General features: G+C 45.4%; 1 protein-coding gene across 5 annotated transcripts in view; it reads left to right on the top strand.

The window, feature by feature from the left end:
* The window catches only part of ntrk3b (neurotrophic tyrosine kinase, receptor, type 3b), a 158792-nt gene that overhangs the window by 19206 nt on the left and 123802 nt on the right, over positions 1-15784 (top strand). For all 5 annotated transcript variants that reach the window (XM_068576787.1, XM_068576768.1, XM_068576761.1 and 2 more), the window contains exons 2-3: positions 10547-10621; positions 13316-13387. In XM_068576787.1, coding sequence (XP_068432888.1) covers positions 10547-10621; positions 13316-13387 — 147 coding nt within the window. The remainder of the gene's footprint in view (positions 1-10546; positions 10622-13315; positions 13388-15784) is intronic.

Below are 15784 nucleotides of genomic sequence, written 5' to 3'. Positions count from 1 at the left end.
CACGCTCAAGGACCACAGCGTTGAGCGGTGACTCACTCTTTCCTCAAAACGCCTTGACTAGCCTGTTTTATACGGCCACTGACTGCCTGCAGTCTCCTCACTCACGTCTCCTGATCGGCCCCCGGCCGGTAGGGCCCGGCAGGGGCCGCTAGTGATAACGTAGCCGAGTGCATCGTTCTGGTTTCCATATGGAGCATACAGACCTTGCCCTGGTTTCTCTTCGGTCCTATTCTATGGTATTTTACCTGCCCTATTGTATCGTCTGATATCTTATATTCTATCTTTTGTGATTCACTTATATACTGTATAATTCCCTTACCTATTACAGCCAAAGCCTGTTTATTCTCATCTATCCTATTGAATCCTTTACCCTGTCATGTATTTATCCTGTCTTATCACATCTTAAGAAAGGATCCCATATAGTCTATTCTATCTTTTATTCTAAATCTCTCCTATCCATTCCTATTACCTGTCCTATCCTGTATTTAATGCTATATAGTAGCCTCTACTGCCCTATCTTGAAGCTTATGCGATGCTATATTGTTTACCATCACATCCTATCCTATTTTCTAATACATCCTACTCCATCCAGTTCTATATTCCATTTTATTTGTTCGAGTTTAGCTCAGCACATCATATCATATCTCAGGGGTTGGCAACTTTTCAACATGCGTGCAAATGGCGCCATGCAGTAGTTAAACCAAGAGCAACAGGTGCTTAGGGGACTTTGGGGGAATTGTTGTTGTGCCATCTCATCGGCATGCACAATTACACTTTTTTCACAGCCTTTGGTAGCTGCGTGTGGTTTGAGTTGGTCAAGACACGTCCTTCACATGTGTCCATAAGGATGGCAGCCATCTTGTATTGTGCTCTCATGTATCCTCATTATGGTCCAAAAATGATTTAATATTTTGTTTTGATGTTTCTATCCACATTGCCTATATGGATGGAAAAGAATCACAGATCTGGTGGAGTTTGAAATGAATTCAGAATTCAACTTAATGTTGATTGTAGCACATTGATCAACAAGAAAATGAAGAAAAAAAAATTGCACTTCATAAACATCTTTTCCTATCTTGACAGGCCTGTTTTGCATCTCTTAGCCTGCCTTCCACAGTATTACCAGAAATATCATAACCATATATATATATATATATATATATATATATATATATATATATATATATATATATATATATATATATATATATATGGGATAATTGCCAAGTTTGAAGCAGAGCCGACTTATTCCAATAATTATGTCTCCACTTTAAGTAAACTCCATATCTCCGTGCTTCCACATTTGCATGAAGTATATGGCCTTTCTGGCAGAGATCCAATGCTATACGATCACTTATTTGATTAAACAGGATCATGCTCAGCAGGACAGTGGAGCTCTAACAAGGGTTGAGGGAGAACTGCTGTCGGAAGCAGAAAGCCTCGGGAATCGAGTGGAAGGCGCTTCCTCGTACAGGTTCTCATGCTCAGCTTTGAATAATGTAAATGTAATTACAATCATCGGGATCTTTTTAACGTTTCCTGTCTCACCTCACGTTTTATATTTTCTCAGTGTTTTGCTCAGTCACGAATAGTTCCACTCTTTCAACGTCCTTTTTGTTTGCTTGTCTGTATCAACTATTATTCCCCCTCGTGAACATTGCTAACTGACCAAAACTGATCATTTGACTCAAATGCAGCAAAACCATTGGACCTTGTAATTTCCCCCAATCGATTTTAAAATGATACATCCACTGATTTAAAATTGTACATATGCGTTTTGTGAGGAATGGTTGTTAGCTGAAAGCTGCACCTATCAATATTTTACAAATGGCAGCATTAGCATGGTAGCGACAATTATTTCAACGCTGAGTTCATCGCCGATTGAGTCCTCAAAATGCATTCGGAGCATTTTACTGGTGCGCAGTGGGATCACGGTGTCGACGTCCTCTGCTCGTTGTGCGGCACAGACGGCGGTACGAGGCGTTCGAAGGGACATCCGTTGATCTGCAGATCCATCGCCTTCGGAGCCGCTGCCGAGTAACTTTTTCCGAATCCCGAGCGGATCATAGCCTGATGACACTTGGCAAAATGGCGCACTAATTATAGTCATTTTCATTTTGGGCAGAAAGACATGAGCTTAGTCATGTGTGAAGTGTTGATACCTTTCAGAGCACGGGCCGATGCTCCCGTGACGCTTCGCCCTGCCAAATGTCTGCTGCGGATTGGCTGAGCCTGTAGCGAACAGTGACACTCAGAGGCTTCGGTAGTTTCCCACCCGGGGCTGGATCGGCCAACCGGTGACACAGAACGGTCCGGGAGCAGCCGTGGGACGGTCTAAAAAAAACCAACAACACTCTGCGCTGATGGCTCTGGCGCGGCTTCAGAACAGCGTTGGCGCTCACGCATGCAGGAAGTGAACAGAATGCTAAATTTACTGAAAGTTGTTTTTACTCTGTAAAGAGCTGCACATAGAATAATTCAATCACCAGAGACTTTAATATGAAGCGTTAAGTATCTGGGTTTTCGTAGCTCATTATTTTCACAAACACACACACACACACACACGCATGCACTAACACACCACGACAATAGCCATAAGGCTGAAATATGCAAAGCTCTCTTCACAAAATGAGTGGTCAAACATTGTGTGTGTGTGTGTGTGTGTGTGTGTGTGTGTGTGCGTGTGTGTGGGTAGATCTTGTGGCGAGACAACTTGAGGTAATAACCAGGGACAACACAATTACTAGAATATTATTATTAGAATCAGGAATAGAATATGATCCTCTTTTATACGGATTTTACATTAGAAAACAATTAAAATGGAACACCACAAAAGCGCCAAAGAATAGAGGTTTAATTTTAAAAAAAATGGAAAATAAGGACTAGTGTTAAGTTGCGTTTGAATGTAGCATTTGTTGCTCTTACGAAGTCTATCTTTTAAATGGAGGCGCACGACAATTAGCTTGAAACCGAACGCGCCACAGACGCCGCGTTCGTAGCCAAAAAGACGCACCACGGGGTCACGCGAGGAGATTCAACCCATCGGCTCCACCGTCTGATGGACGTCGCAGCCTCCGAGTCAAAGGTCGGCCAAACTGAATCCGTTCACCTTCGTGTCACTGCCAAATTACCTCAACTTCACCACCATCACCCCCCCCTCCACCCTCTCAACCTGCCGAGCGCCTCGGATAAAAGCGCCTGATTGTTATTGACAGGCGGACACTTAAGGGCGCTCAAAGCAAGGGAGAACGTGTAGGTGGCCATCACTGGATATACTGTGATGAGCACACAGTGACTACCCACACACAGTCTTTGTAGTGCAGTTAAAAATGGCTGCTCAGTGTTTTAGCCCAAATGACGTCCACTGAGATCAGCACTTAGTAGAAGCAACTATTTGCTTGATCGGTCCATATGTTGGGCCGTGCCTCCGATAACTGATGCAATCAATTGAAATGTCATTCCTGCTATTTTCTCTCTCTCTCTCTCTCTCTCTCTCTCTCTCTCTCTCTCTCTCTCTCTCTCTCTCTCTCTCTCTCTCTCTCTCTCTCTCATTTATCTGTCCCCATGGATTTTTAGATGCGGTTGCTGGGAGGGAAGAAGAAAAAAAAATTGGGCTCCATCCTCAGCGCTGAATCCATCTCGGGGAATCGTTTTTAATAAAGCTGTAATTTGGTCAATTCTGCCTGTCACTTTAACATCGATATCAGATGCTCCAGCTCTGCTGTTAATGTAATTGAGACAAATTGTTACAATTTGCCCGGTTTTCATATTTTTCCAGTCAAAAGCGCGGCGGGGAGAAGGAGCAGCGCGCCCGTACGTCTCCGTGACGTTTGCGTCCGGCGACAGGAACGCCCGAACCAAAAAAAAATATAGCATTCAAAACTTTATTCATCAAAAGGAAGAGCAACTGCCCTGTGACAAACCCAGGGAGGAAGAGCTACCGTCATCCTTTGAGCGCTCTTGCAAGGCAGCAGAGCTTCCGAGTGTGCGTCGCTCTCTCAGCACGAAACAGGGCGGGGCTCCAGCGACCCGCTCCGAAAAAAACAAAGACAAAGTACCCCGTCGGCTTTGTGTGTGAATCCTGCTGGATGCTGTTTTATGAATAAGATTCTGACCAACAGATGGAAGGCGGATATCCTTTCACAGGCCCAAACATTAAGGGAGGAGGCCTTGGGCATCTGTTTGCCTTTGCCACAGTGTGATCGCATTTGCGCGGAGGTAGCAGGAGTGGAGTTGGTCTCCGTGAGAAACCACATCGATTGTGATGCGTGCTTTCTATTTACAAGCTTTGAATGCCAAATGTCCCTGGGGATTATTCCAGGGGATGATCAGTTCCAGTCTACCCGTTGCGGGTAAATGTTTAAGGAAATCGCTCCCTTCCCTCCGTGTTTTCATCATCGCTTCTTCCGCCGTGTCCTTTCAATTGCGACCCCCATCTTTACAAAGCAGCTTGCGAAACACTTATGGGTGGAGTAGAAAAAACAACAACAACTAAGCGAAAAAAAAAACCAGGTTATCTGATTGATGTGAGGCGTGTGCTTTAATCTAGAGGAGTGCTACTTCACCCCGCTCATCCCCGCACTGAAGTGTTTGGGCAGAAGACTGGCGCTTTGAAAACAGAGAGGGGAGGCAGAATGTAGATCAATATCCCAGAAACACACCAGAGACATTCTATTTTATTAAACATTTTCCCATTAAGGCCGCGGCGCGAGCGTTGTAGATCATCGCAACAAAGTCGTAAATCACAGACAGACAGCGGTATTGAGCGGAATCAGAGGAGATTACCGAGAAACAGACGATATTTTGTTGTCGTGCTGCTGGGAGCCTTGTGTATCTTGTCCTTATATTAGCGCATATTTCCGCTGCGGGATGGGTTCAGTTGAAAATGTGGCGTTGAAAATCATATTCTGGTGATCACAACACCACATCTTCATGGCACGGGCTGGTCTTTCGGTGTCTAGTCGTACTCAAGACAGACTGAAGTCACGTTGGTTTGAACGCCCTTGGGAAGTGCCTTGCTAAAAAGGTATCCGAAGGTCTTTAATGGCAAAACTGCTATTTGAACCCACGGCACATGACAAACGATGCACTGATCAATTATTAAGACCACTAATGGATTTAATGTAATGTGTGAGAATTGTCACCTGACTTTGTGTTTCCCCCCCGAGCTCTTTTTCAGCTCATTGTTTTGCAATTACGCAACTACACACGTATTTAAAATAGTCTTTCACTCAGACGAATGTTACGGATGATACGTGAATTACTTTTTCTGAATCTTCACTTTGTCAATGAAGGCATCGACCAATCGATCCCGTTGTGTGAAATGGACATAGTCAAGTCAACGCCATCAACTCCAATGTGGTTATCAAGTCCACATCACCCCGGCACTACACAACCTCCACTGCCAAGTACGGGATAGACTTCAAACGATGTCTATCCCCTCCCCCTCCTCCACGCCCCCAACCCACTGCCTCAGGTCCGCCGGTACAAACACTCTGAAGACCATCAGGACCAAGCGCCGGATCTCAGCTGCTGCACCCTTCCTCTGGAACGCCCTCCCCATGCGTCAAGCTCCCATATCGTCATTTAAGCAAGCCCTCAAAACGCCCCTTTACCTGCTAAACCCCTGCATGTGTCCTCCACTGTGACTCATTCCACTCCGCTTCTCTAGTTCTCTTTATGTTTCCAAAAATGTTCTGTTTGTTTGTGTTTGCTTCGTCTTTCCATTTTGGGTTTTGTTCTGTTTGTCTCTGTCTCTTGTCCCCAGTGTCAAGCGTCTTTGTATCTATATAAATATGAATTATTATTATTATCATGGGTGCTCCTGGGGTCCTCCAAGACAGAACACTTGAATACTAATTTGCAACCTTGACAAAAGCACCGCATACCAGATCCACTGCTTCTGTCTTTACCTTTCACAATAAAAGCCCTGGACATATACACTCGGTCATTTTTTCCCATTTTTGCTAAATGTCCTACAAGTCCAAATAGCACATTACTGCTCAGATTTGTTCTGTGCCCGCTCAACAGTTTCATCCCTGATAAACTTCCATACCTCGACAGCGGTCGCTAGATGATAGCAAAGAGCTTCTTCTCTTAATCCGGAGCGATCCAGCTTACTTCCTCTTCTTTCGAATTCTGCCTTTGTTATTTGTTGTTTTCACCTATAAAGCCACGACCCTCCCTGCCCTCCCCAATCGTATTCTGCTGCACAGACTCACAGGAGCTCAGAAGAAGAGAGCAGGTAGGGAGGGGTTCAGTGCGTTGCCCAGGGCCGCTTCAACACAACAGATGGCTGTTGCTGGGATCGAATCTGTTACTGTTTGGTTCCAGGGTGTTCTCCTCAAGCGCTCAGCCGCCCCGCCACCCAGTTCAGATTGTACTTTGTTGGAGGCCATTTTCTAAAGCAGATGGATGGTGGCTTTAATTCCATAGGCTGGTATGCGAGAGATCACGCTGGTAGAACCGCCTGTACAATTTGTTCTGAGAAGAAAGTCCTCTTGGAAAAGAGGATTGTTATGAAATACTTTGAAGAGAACAAATAATTGAAGACAGACGAGAGAGAGAGAGAGAGAGAGAGAGAAGAGGCAGAAAAAAAGAGACCCAGACTTCCATTCTAATCGTGTTGTCAAGAGAAAAATAACCCTCACATCCCCCTTTTCTCCACTGCTCAAATCTTCTTTCATCTGTGCAATATTCATTTTGACAAAGCAGCGATTTAAAGTGACTGCGCCGTGTCGCTCATTGTGAGCGCCGTGATGCGAGCGTCGACTCCAACGCCCGCCACGCAACGTTTTAGCCTCTCCATTATTTTTTTTTTAATTATGTTGACTTTCATTTTGGTGCCATTTTTTTTTTGTATTGGCGGCTCCTTCAAGGATGTGGGAATAACAGGACAGGGATTGAGCGCCCCTGTATAATCAAAGCATCTTTGTTATTCATATCCATCTTTTCACAGCAGCCTGATCCACATGCATATTCAATGTGCCGCGGACAATCAGACGCTGTGAGCAGACAACATGCTCGGGTCCACGGGGAGGTTGTTCCCCGCTTCCTCTGTGCGGTTTGTTGACGCCGGCATGATGGAAATGGGGATAGTGCTAAATTTGATCACAGAGCATAAAGCGGCGCGGCAAATGAAAACATTTTGTGCTGACATAAATTAGACCTTTTTTTTTTTCTTCTTCTTCCAATATCACAATATTGCATCAGTATCTTACGAGGGCATACAATATTGTTGAAATTATGTCCCACTGATGCAAGCCGATCATATTGCCTTTGTGTATTTAATCACTGGAGATGACAAATTCCTGTTGAAACGTTCCCAACGAGGACGGAAACATTATACAGCTGTCAGCTGTCACAGTGCATCGAGTTAGCCTGAACAAGTGTGGAGACAAACAACTTGCTAATATCTGAACAAGATTCGGTGCACATTAGCTCTTTTATAATGATAGAATTCTGCTCAGATGTTTCCTATTCGCCTATCTTTTTGTTTTTGTCCTGTGCAATCCTCCACAGCACATGATTCAACGAAACGTGGTTCAAGTGGTTCGAGCACGCTGTTGCTTTACGTCACCTGTAAAGTACTTGAAGTTGAAATAAAGTAAAATAAAAATGCCTTTTTAATCCACTTAGACCATTGTGTCCCATTGTGCACCTTTGAGAAAACTACTATTTTGATAAGATAAATCAATAATCTTCCTCCTGTAGCACGTGTGCTCACCTTTGCGAGTAAAATCTCCTTTAATACAAATCTAAAGTATTTTTTTTTCTTGCTAAATATCGCCCCGATTTGGCCCATCGATCAAGATACATCAATCTGGGACAGAATTGATGACACTCAGGTCTCCAGCAAATGGAAATAAGTTGATTAGATGTTTGATTTCAAAAGAGGGACGGCTATTTTTCTAGATATTCAATAAAGTTGTAGTTTTTTCTTCAAATCACTTCATTTTCTTTGAACTACTCTCCTTATTTCTGGTGGTTTGTGTTGTAGCTTCTGTTTACATACAAACATTTTGTTGAGTGCTTTTATTTTGACATGCCTGTATGTGAGGTACAACATCCTAAACGTGTGTTTAGTCCTGATTAGATAATTAAGTCTTCAGACATATTGTGGCGTCTGCATAAGCTGCATGCGTTGCCATTCTCCGGCTCTTCGCCGTAACGTCTTGGTTAAATGAGGCGCAGGCTCGGATCTCGTCGCTGTCTTTTAATTTAACTCGAGTCTGACATGATTTACACGTGTGACAAACTTAACGTGTTTAAGGGGTACGAATGCATTGCTAGAGTTCATTCAAAATTAATTTAGAATATGGAAGGTAATAGTTTAACGCCACGGATGTTTTCAACACGTGTCACTTCACACACTCTTACCGACACAGGCAGTGTTCATGTTTATCGACTGGATATTTTTTACGGTTGACTTCTCCTCTCAAGTTGTCTTCAGAATCAATGATTCCCCAACGGATTCACAAAATAAATGTTGTTTGGCCAACTGGAAATGCTCAAAATGTCCTACCACTATACGCAGTACACCCTAAACGATTTAGACTGCAACTTGTCGATTAATACAAACCCGGCAGTGTGTGGACTTTCCTCTGAGTCGACCCAGTCCAGGAGGTAACACAGAGGTCCTGTGAGCGAGCGAGGCCGAGCCGGACTTCCTGCGTCAGATAGCTATGCGATTAAAAAGAAAAGCTATTCGTAAGACATCGAGGCATTAAGGACGGATTCCAATCCCACTTGTAGCCGCATTAGATGTTAGACGTTGTGGTGCGTCTGAGCTGTTAGCATAAGCGTTGAACTGATCCCTGAACAGTTTGACCAGTGACTGATCTGTGTGAGCGAGACGACAATGTGACAATCTGTCTCGCTTGTAGTTCATAAAAGTGATTTATCCAAGTTTGTGTTGAGATGGATACATCGCACATGCAACTTAGCTAGCTTAGCTAGCTATGTTGTAGCTAGCTATGTTGTATGTACGTTTTCCTTTGATGGTGTAGAGCTGCGATTGATTTCCATGTTAGCGGATTGCAATCAGATCCGTGGTGTACGTGTGTGTGTGTGTGTGTGTGTGTGTGTGTGTGTGTGTGTGTGTGTGTGTCTGTGTGTGTGTGTGTGTGTATATAGAGCTCCTTTACACTTAGCAGTAAATGCATTTTGGGTGATCCGATAGTGCTTGACCACGTGTAAACCAGTACAGGTGCAAATGCACATGTTGGACATATTGTGATCAACTTGAACACAAATGAAAATACATTCACATACAACAACTAAATACCCACTGCTAGAGCGCTCCACAGGGCCATTGTTGGGCTCAGATGAACCCAATGTAAAAAAACGGTCTGTCCACCTGCACAAGACTGCATTTGTTTGCACTGAGTTGGTTGACCCAGACCATTTGGCAAATCCAAACTCAATTTCCTGTGACCGACATTACGACCCCAACTGCTGTTTTTCTGGATATAATCATCGTTTTAAGACTCATTTCCTGGAATAAAAAACGCTCTGAAAGGACATCACTCGTGTTCTCTTACTGCTAACTGCTCCCACCGGCCAGCCCTCCTAAAAAAGAAGAAGAAGAAAAAATTGGCAGCCCAGCGGCCAACAGTAAAGTCGTGCACGACCGGGTTCCAGCAGCGCCGCTAACGTTTGGCAGACTTGTGTCCTCCGCCCCACCAAAGCAGGTGATTTAACAGACTGCGTTGTCGTCGAACACCAGATGCACAAGAGTCAAAATATGTGCTGCTGGAGCCCGATTGCCAAAATCAATCGTGGGAATGTTACCCTCCTGCGGTTGTCTTAAAATACAAACCACTATCTGATTGCGGGACTGATACTGACTGGTGACGTGTGCGTTGTGCAAATTCAAATCTCTTCAGCTCGTCGGCTTCATTATTGGCACGCGATTCTATTTGCACGTATTCAGATTCATGTGTCTCTATGTCGGCTGTCACGTAAAAGGCATCAATATGTTTAGCGCCGGTGGTTCTGTTTGTGGTACTAATTTGAAAATCTGACATTCAGGATTATGTCCCCTTCAGCATTTTAATAACGTCCAAAACAAAGCCATGGAGCCTTCGCCGTGTCTCCTCCTACATCTCTTCATTTCCACCGGCTTAATTGAAACCGGTGTGCCCTCCTGTGTGTGTTGCCCATTTCATTTCCAAAACCACAACAAACAAATAACTTACAAACGCTTTTTGTCCAGAAGCGAATTTGAACGGAGTTGGCCCTGGGGAGTCATCTGCGGTATTTATTTGACCCCCCCCCCCATCCTCACCCCCCCCCCCTACCCGCCTCCCCACCCCTCAAAACCTGCCTCTTGGCAATTAAATCCATCAGAAGGCAGCAGAGAGACGCTCTGTCAGAACTGTTGCAATAATTGCAATTTAAATGGATATGGATTCCAAAAAGCACTGGCAACACGCTGCTAACTCGGGACTCGTCACATTTCCCCGGTTTGTTCTCCTACCGGATGATCGGGGGACCTCTCATTTACTCCTCTCTCTCTCTCTCTCTCTCTCTCTCTTGTTTGCAGACACATAGAGAACTGGACGGGTCTGCAGACTCTGAGAGACGTCGACATGGAGCTGTACACTGGACTGCAGAGACTGTGAGTGTTGATGCCGATATCAGGGGGGGAGGATGGTTGATGGAGACACAGGCTTGGAGCACGCATCGCTGTCGCCCGCCTCGTTTACCACCGAGCGGCCCATGTCACAGCCGTAATTCAGCTCAGAACACGAGTTGCGGCATCACCGGTTTTGGGGATGCTTCCCCGGATGTGACAGAAACCCCGGCTAATACTCCGAGATCACGAGGTGTTAGTCGGGGGCGGTGAAGGCCGTGTTTCTGATCCTAACGCGAGCCAATGTTTAAACAGCCTTCTAATTCTCGACGGTGGCACGCCGGTGGAACATCCCCTTCCCTTTGCTTAGCTACTGATCAAATAATGCTAAAAAGCAGCAGGGAAAATTGAATTAGAGGTTCCCTGCTGGAGCGTTGGGATTTATGATGTCGTTTCCCCCCCCCTCTTTCATCTCTTTTCACACTCCTTTCCTGCTGTGCTACCCTCCATTACCAGGCCACATCCTTTACATTCCTCTCACCCCTCAGCCGCCGCCTCACGACCTCCCTCTACCTTTTTTTTTTTTTCTCTTTTCTTTCCCGGCTCTCCGCAGACATCCGTATTCTCCCTCGCCTTCCAAAAGTCAGAGCTAGCCTCTCCCCATGATCCCCTTGATCCCTCCTCATCAGGGAGGCTAAGTGCAATATCTCCAGCACATAATTAGCATTTTTCTCATTACCCCCACCTCTCCCCCGCTGCCTCGTCTGGGAACTTCTCCACCCGGTTGGAGTCGGAGGCCTTCCCGGGGAAGGCTGCTGCCCCCGTGGGGCTGTTAGCGCCGTAGAGGGACGAGGGAGTCACCTCTTTTTTTTTCTCTCTCTCTCCATTTGATCTAATTCATATTTATTGGAGTCAATTGAAAAGGCACTCAATAATTAAATCAAATAAACATTGACTTATTGAATATATTACTCCGCTGTACGGTTTCATCTCCTCAACTGTTTATTGTTCATATATTCCAAAAGCGCCCCCACGGATGACCCGTGCCTCTCTACGAGTGTAGGCTTTAAGGCGCTTTATATGAGATTGTGAACATTCATATCGCAGAAAACAACTATTTGCCTATAAAGATATGGTGGAGTAATTGCCACCTGAGCTGAGGATGAAGTGAAAGCCTTTGCCCCTCCCCTTTGAAACTCCCCGCGTTCACATGGAGGATGAGACGGCGAGCTCACAACGAGGAAGGAGCGAGATGGCGGAGTGCAGCTGGAGAAACACGCGTTCATTTAAAAACACATGCGTAGCTGTTGCTGAGCTGAAAAACGTAGAATATAACCAGATTCATCCCCGTTATTGGTGTAGATATCTGCTAAAACATTGACATTTACCACACTTTTGGGATCGCACGTTCAAGTACATTTTTTATTCCTTATCTTCTTATCTTCAAACCCTGTTTCGATCCGTCCAGTATGTTTCAGGCTGGTTCACAACTGGCAGTTCTCATACACTCTTTTCATGAAAATGGTCGCAATTCAATATGTATATCCTTCCAAATAGATTCATATTTATAGCACGTGATCTCAAACAAGGAAGTGTAACGAGCTACAACCGCCACATAAGGAGAAGGCCGAGGTGAATGGACGGGCCGTACGTTGGGTCTTTTACCCAGGAGGCTGCTGTCCGTGTCCCATGTGTAACCTGTGTAAAGTAACCAAATTGTTTCCAGTGCAGACGTTTATTTATTCTAGTTTATTTAAAAAAAATCGTTTGCCCTCACAGTCATAAAGGTCTGTGGCCTTTCAGTCGGTTCTTTGGGTAGTTTGTGAAAACAAATGACGCAAAAGATCAAAAGACGTGGTTTGGTCCGGCCTACAAAACATAAAAAAACTTGTTTAAGACCCCAAATTAAATGCCGCAAGGATCAAATCCCTGCTTCTAACAGAGATGTAACAGGTGTAAGCAACTAAAGTCATCCTCTTACATTGATCTGCTGGTTCCTATGGAGTGAAATAACAGTGAAGTGTTCGCAAGTTTTCTTGGGACCCCATTAGAAGTTATTGATGCGACCCAAAAAAAAAAAAAACCCTCTCAAGGACTCTCCAAGATCCTAAAGCCCCACTTTGGGACCGTTGGGGGTGTTGACATATATGTCGAACACCACGGAGGTGTGATCAGACTTTGACGAGGTAATTGGCGCCAACGGGTGGGTCATCATGACGCCGACGACTTCTTTCGGATGAGCTGGGAAGCATCTGTGATTACAAGATTAGATGTGGCCCCAGAACAGAATAGCGGCTCCCAAAATGGGTCAGCGGCAATCCCGGGACTCCTCGAGAGGATTCCACGGGGGACCCACACCCTCCCCCCCTGCAAAATGGGGATTAGTTGAATTTCACAGTTATTTCACTCCAACCGAGTTGCCACAATGCAGAAATGTGTCTCGGGTGCAGGCTCTAATCACTCGCTTCATAGTTGAACACAGAGAAAAGTTCACAAATCAAAAGCTCGGCAGGGCGTGCACATGCAGATTGAGTTTTGTCTCCTTGCAGGGGTTAAAAGATGGATTCTTAAGTCCACCATTTTCTGCATTCGAAGCTAGTTTCTTCACTTTGGACGAGCACAAAGACGTGCAACAAGAACGGAAAAAATGTGTAGCTATGTGCACGTGTTTGTGCGTGCCCACACTAGGTCTCATCTGGACTTCATCCTTCTTCTTTTTTCTCTTCTTCCCCATTTCAGAACGATCATGAATTGCAACCTGAGGGTGATCCAGGCTCGAGCGTTCGCTCAGAACCCACACCTACGCTCCATGTGAGTAAATATGTCTATCTCTGACAGCCATGTTTCCCGTGCCTTCAAAAGATTTGTTATGATCCGTAATGCCCGACAGCTCGCGGCGTACGGCCGCCGAAGAGTCGGTGTTGAGCAGAAGATGATGCAGTTGATAGACGTGGCTCTCGGAGGAGGTGGGGAGGGGCCGAGAGGGGGAAAGAGAGGGGGGGGGGGGGGCAACGCTGCAGTCATTACTGTTGCGAGAGTCGCGGCATCTTAAATGAGACATCCATTCTTTGCCTCGGATAATTGGATTCCTATCTTGCCCCCGCTTCTTTGTGCAAACGGCGGAGCAACATGCCAAAGACGCACTTCCATTTAGTCCACACTCGCCAGATGGACAATTTGTCCGGGAGGCCGAGCATCACAGAGCCACGCGGACAGCAAAGTAATTTCTTTAACAAAGGCTGATGTGTCACCGCGTGACAGCCTGTTATTCCCCAATTTTCCAGGAATAAACACGGTGAGCAACTCACTCACAGTCTTTTACCTGAACACGTTGCCATTTGCAATTTCCAGTTGTCAGCTGAGAGGCAATTTGGTCTCTCTTTTCTCCTGCGGATGACTGCTGTTAGACTTGAATCTTTGCACTTTGCACTGTGTGTGTGTGTGTGTGTGTGTGTGTGTGTGTGTGTGTGTGAGAGTGTGTGAGTGTGTGAGAATGTGTGAGAGGAAGACATAGCAGGCGGTGGTTTATAATGTGGATGCGAAAGTAAATTTGGCATTTGAGAACGCAACACAGAAAGGTCTGACCATCGAACTCACTCCCGTACGAGCCGACTTCAGGGAGTCGGGAGTCGTGTGTGTGTGTGTGTACATCCCTTTAGTGTGTGTGTACCTCTCTCTGGTGTACACGGGGTGCAGTGATGTCTCTTGGGTGATTGGTGGAGCTGACCGAGCTCATCAACATTTAATGAAAGTTATTTAAATCCCCCCGCGCCCCACCTTCTCTATAATTGTTTCTCCAGAAGACGGATTCACGAACACGAGACTGAAAACTAATATTTGTTTTCCCCCCTCCTCCGTTGTCTCTCGTAGTGTGATGCAAAATAAAGTATTGCGTCATGCTCGGTTTTGCCCTCTTCCAAGGTCTCACACTACGCGCAATTATCTTCACATTCGGGCTAATAAAACGTGATAAATGCTCTTCTACGAATAGAAGCGATCAATCACGTGAGTTCACCACATCTCCACTTCCCCCACCTTTGCTCGGTAACCAGCCTGGCTCCGCCCCCAAGCGAGATGCACCGTTGCTAGGTGACACCGAGGATGATGATGTCAAAGAAGATGAATTTTTATGCCTTAGCTTAGCCTCAGAAGGCCGACCTCATTGATGTGTCCGTGGCAGACGGGTCTGCTTGAAGCCCCGGCCGTCAACCGGTGGCTCCTTTTTAGTACGAGCAGAATTGAGGCCGTTGGCTTCATCACTCTGGAGGTACGTGTGCAGCGTACGACCGTCATCGACACCCACACCAGTCACACTCCCCTTTTCAACTCTCCGCCTGCTGCGTCGCAGTGCTTGCATCATGCATCATGCACACATGCACAATCGTATGTGTCGCAACTGTAACTAGACACGTCGGGCCTGTCGCGTTGAAGCGCCGTGCACAGGTTCGTGATCATGTGGTATGGTGTATATATATATATATATATATATATATATATATATATATATATATATATATATATATATATATATAAAACCTCTGGCTCTGAAGAGTGCAGTCTGATTGTATAGAAGTTTACAAGAAAATGGCATCTCTCTTGATTTATTACCTCAGTAGACTTGAGTTTATGGTCTCAATGTCTAAATTCAAGTCTTCTTCAATTGAGCATGATGTTCGTTTAGTAAATTATGGTCCATTCAGAGTCAAACAGACCATAAAGCAGGCTGCTACAACCAAGCAGAGCTGTAGACGGCGTCTTAACGTCAATCCCCCGCAGTCAAAATAAGCTCACTTCCGTTCACTGGTTACAAGAGGTCAAAATGGCGACCGGCGTAATCCAAGATGGCGACGGCCAAAACGCCACGAGCCTGGTGTCACGCGACGCATCGTTTTCCTGAAACCCAAGTGCATCGTTTTCATGGCTAAACCTAGCTTTTCTTTTGTTTTGTGCCGGGTCGTCTCTCCAGAAGAAGAACAACGTGGAAGCGATCCAATTGAAATACTTTAGTTTGAAAGCTGCTCAAAAACGACACATTGTTTTAAGTTCCTGTCCATATCCACAGATCCATAAACTAATAAGTTGCAACATCAGTGCCCTCTTGTATATTTGAACCACAGACACATCAAGCTAACGCGACATCTGCAGTGGCTGTGGTGTGTTTCTTTATCGTCGGCCGGCTGCACTGATCGGGGCCGTGACTTCTTACTC

Source organism: Clinocottus analis, unplaced genomic scaffold (genome assembly GCF_023055335.1).
Source record: "Clinocottus analis isolate CAN_PGR_092001 unplaced genomic scaffold, fCliAna1.0.p SCAF_1, whole genome shotgun sequence".
Lineage (NCBI taxonomy): Eukaryota > Metazoa > Chordata > Actinopteri > Perciformes > Cottidae > Clinocottus > Clinocottus analis.
This window is presented reverse-complemented; position numbering and strand designations above follow the sequence as displayed.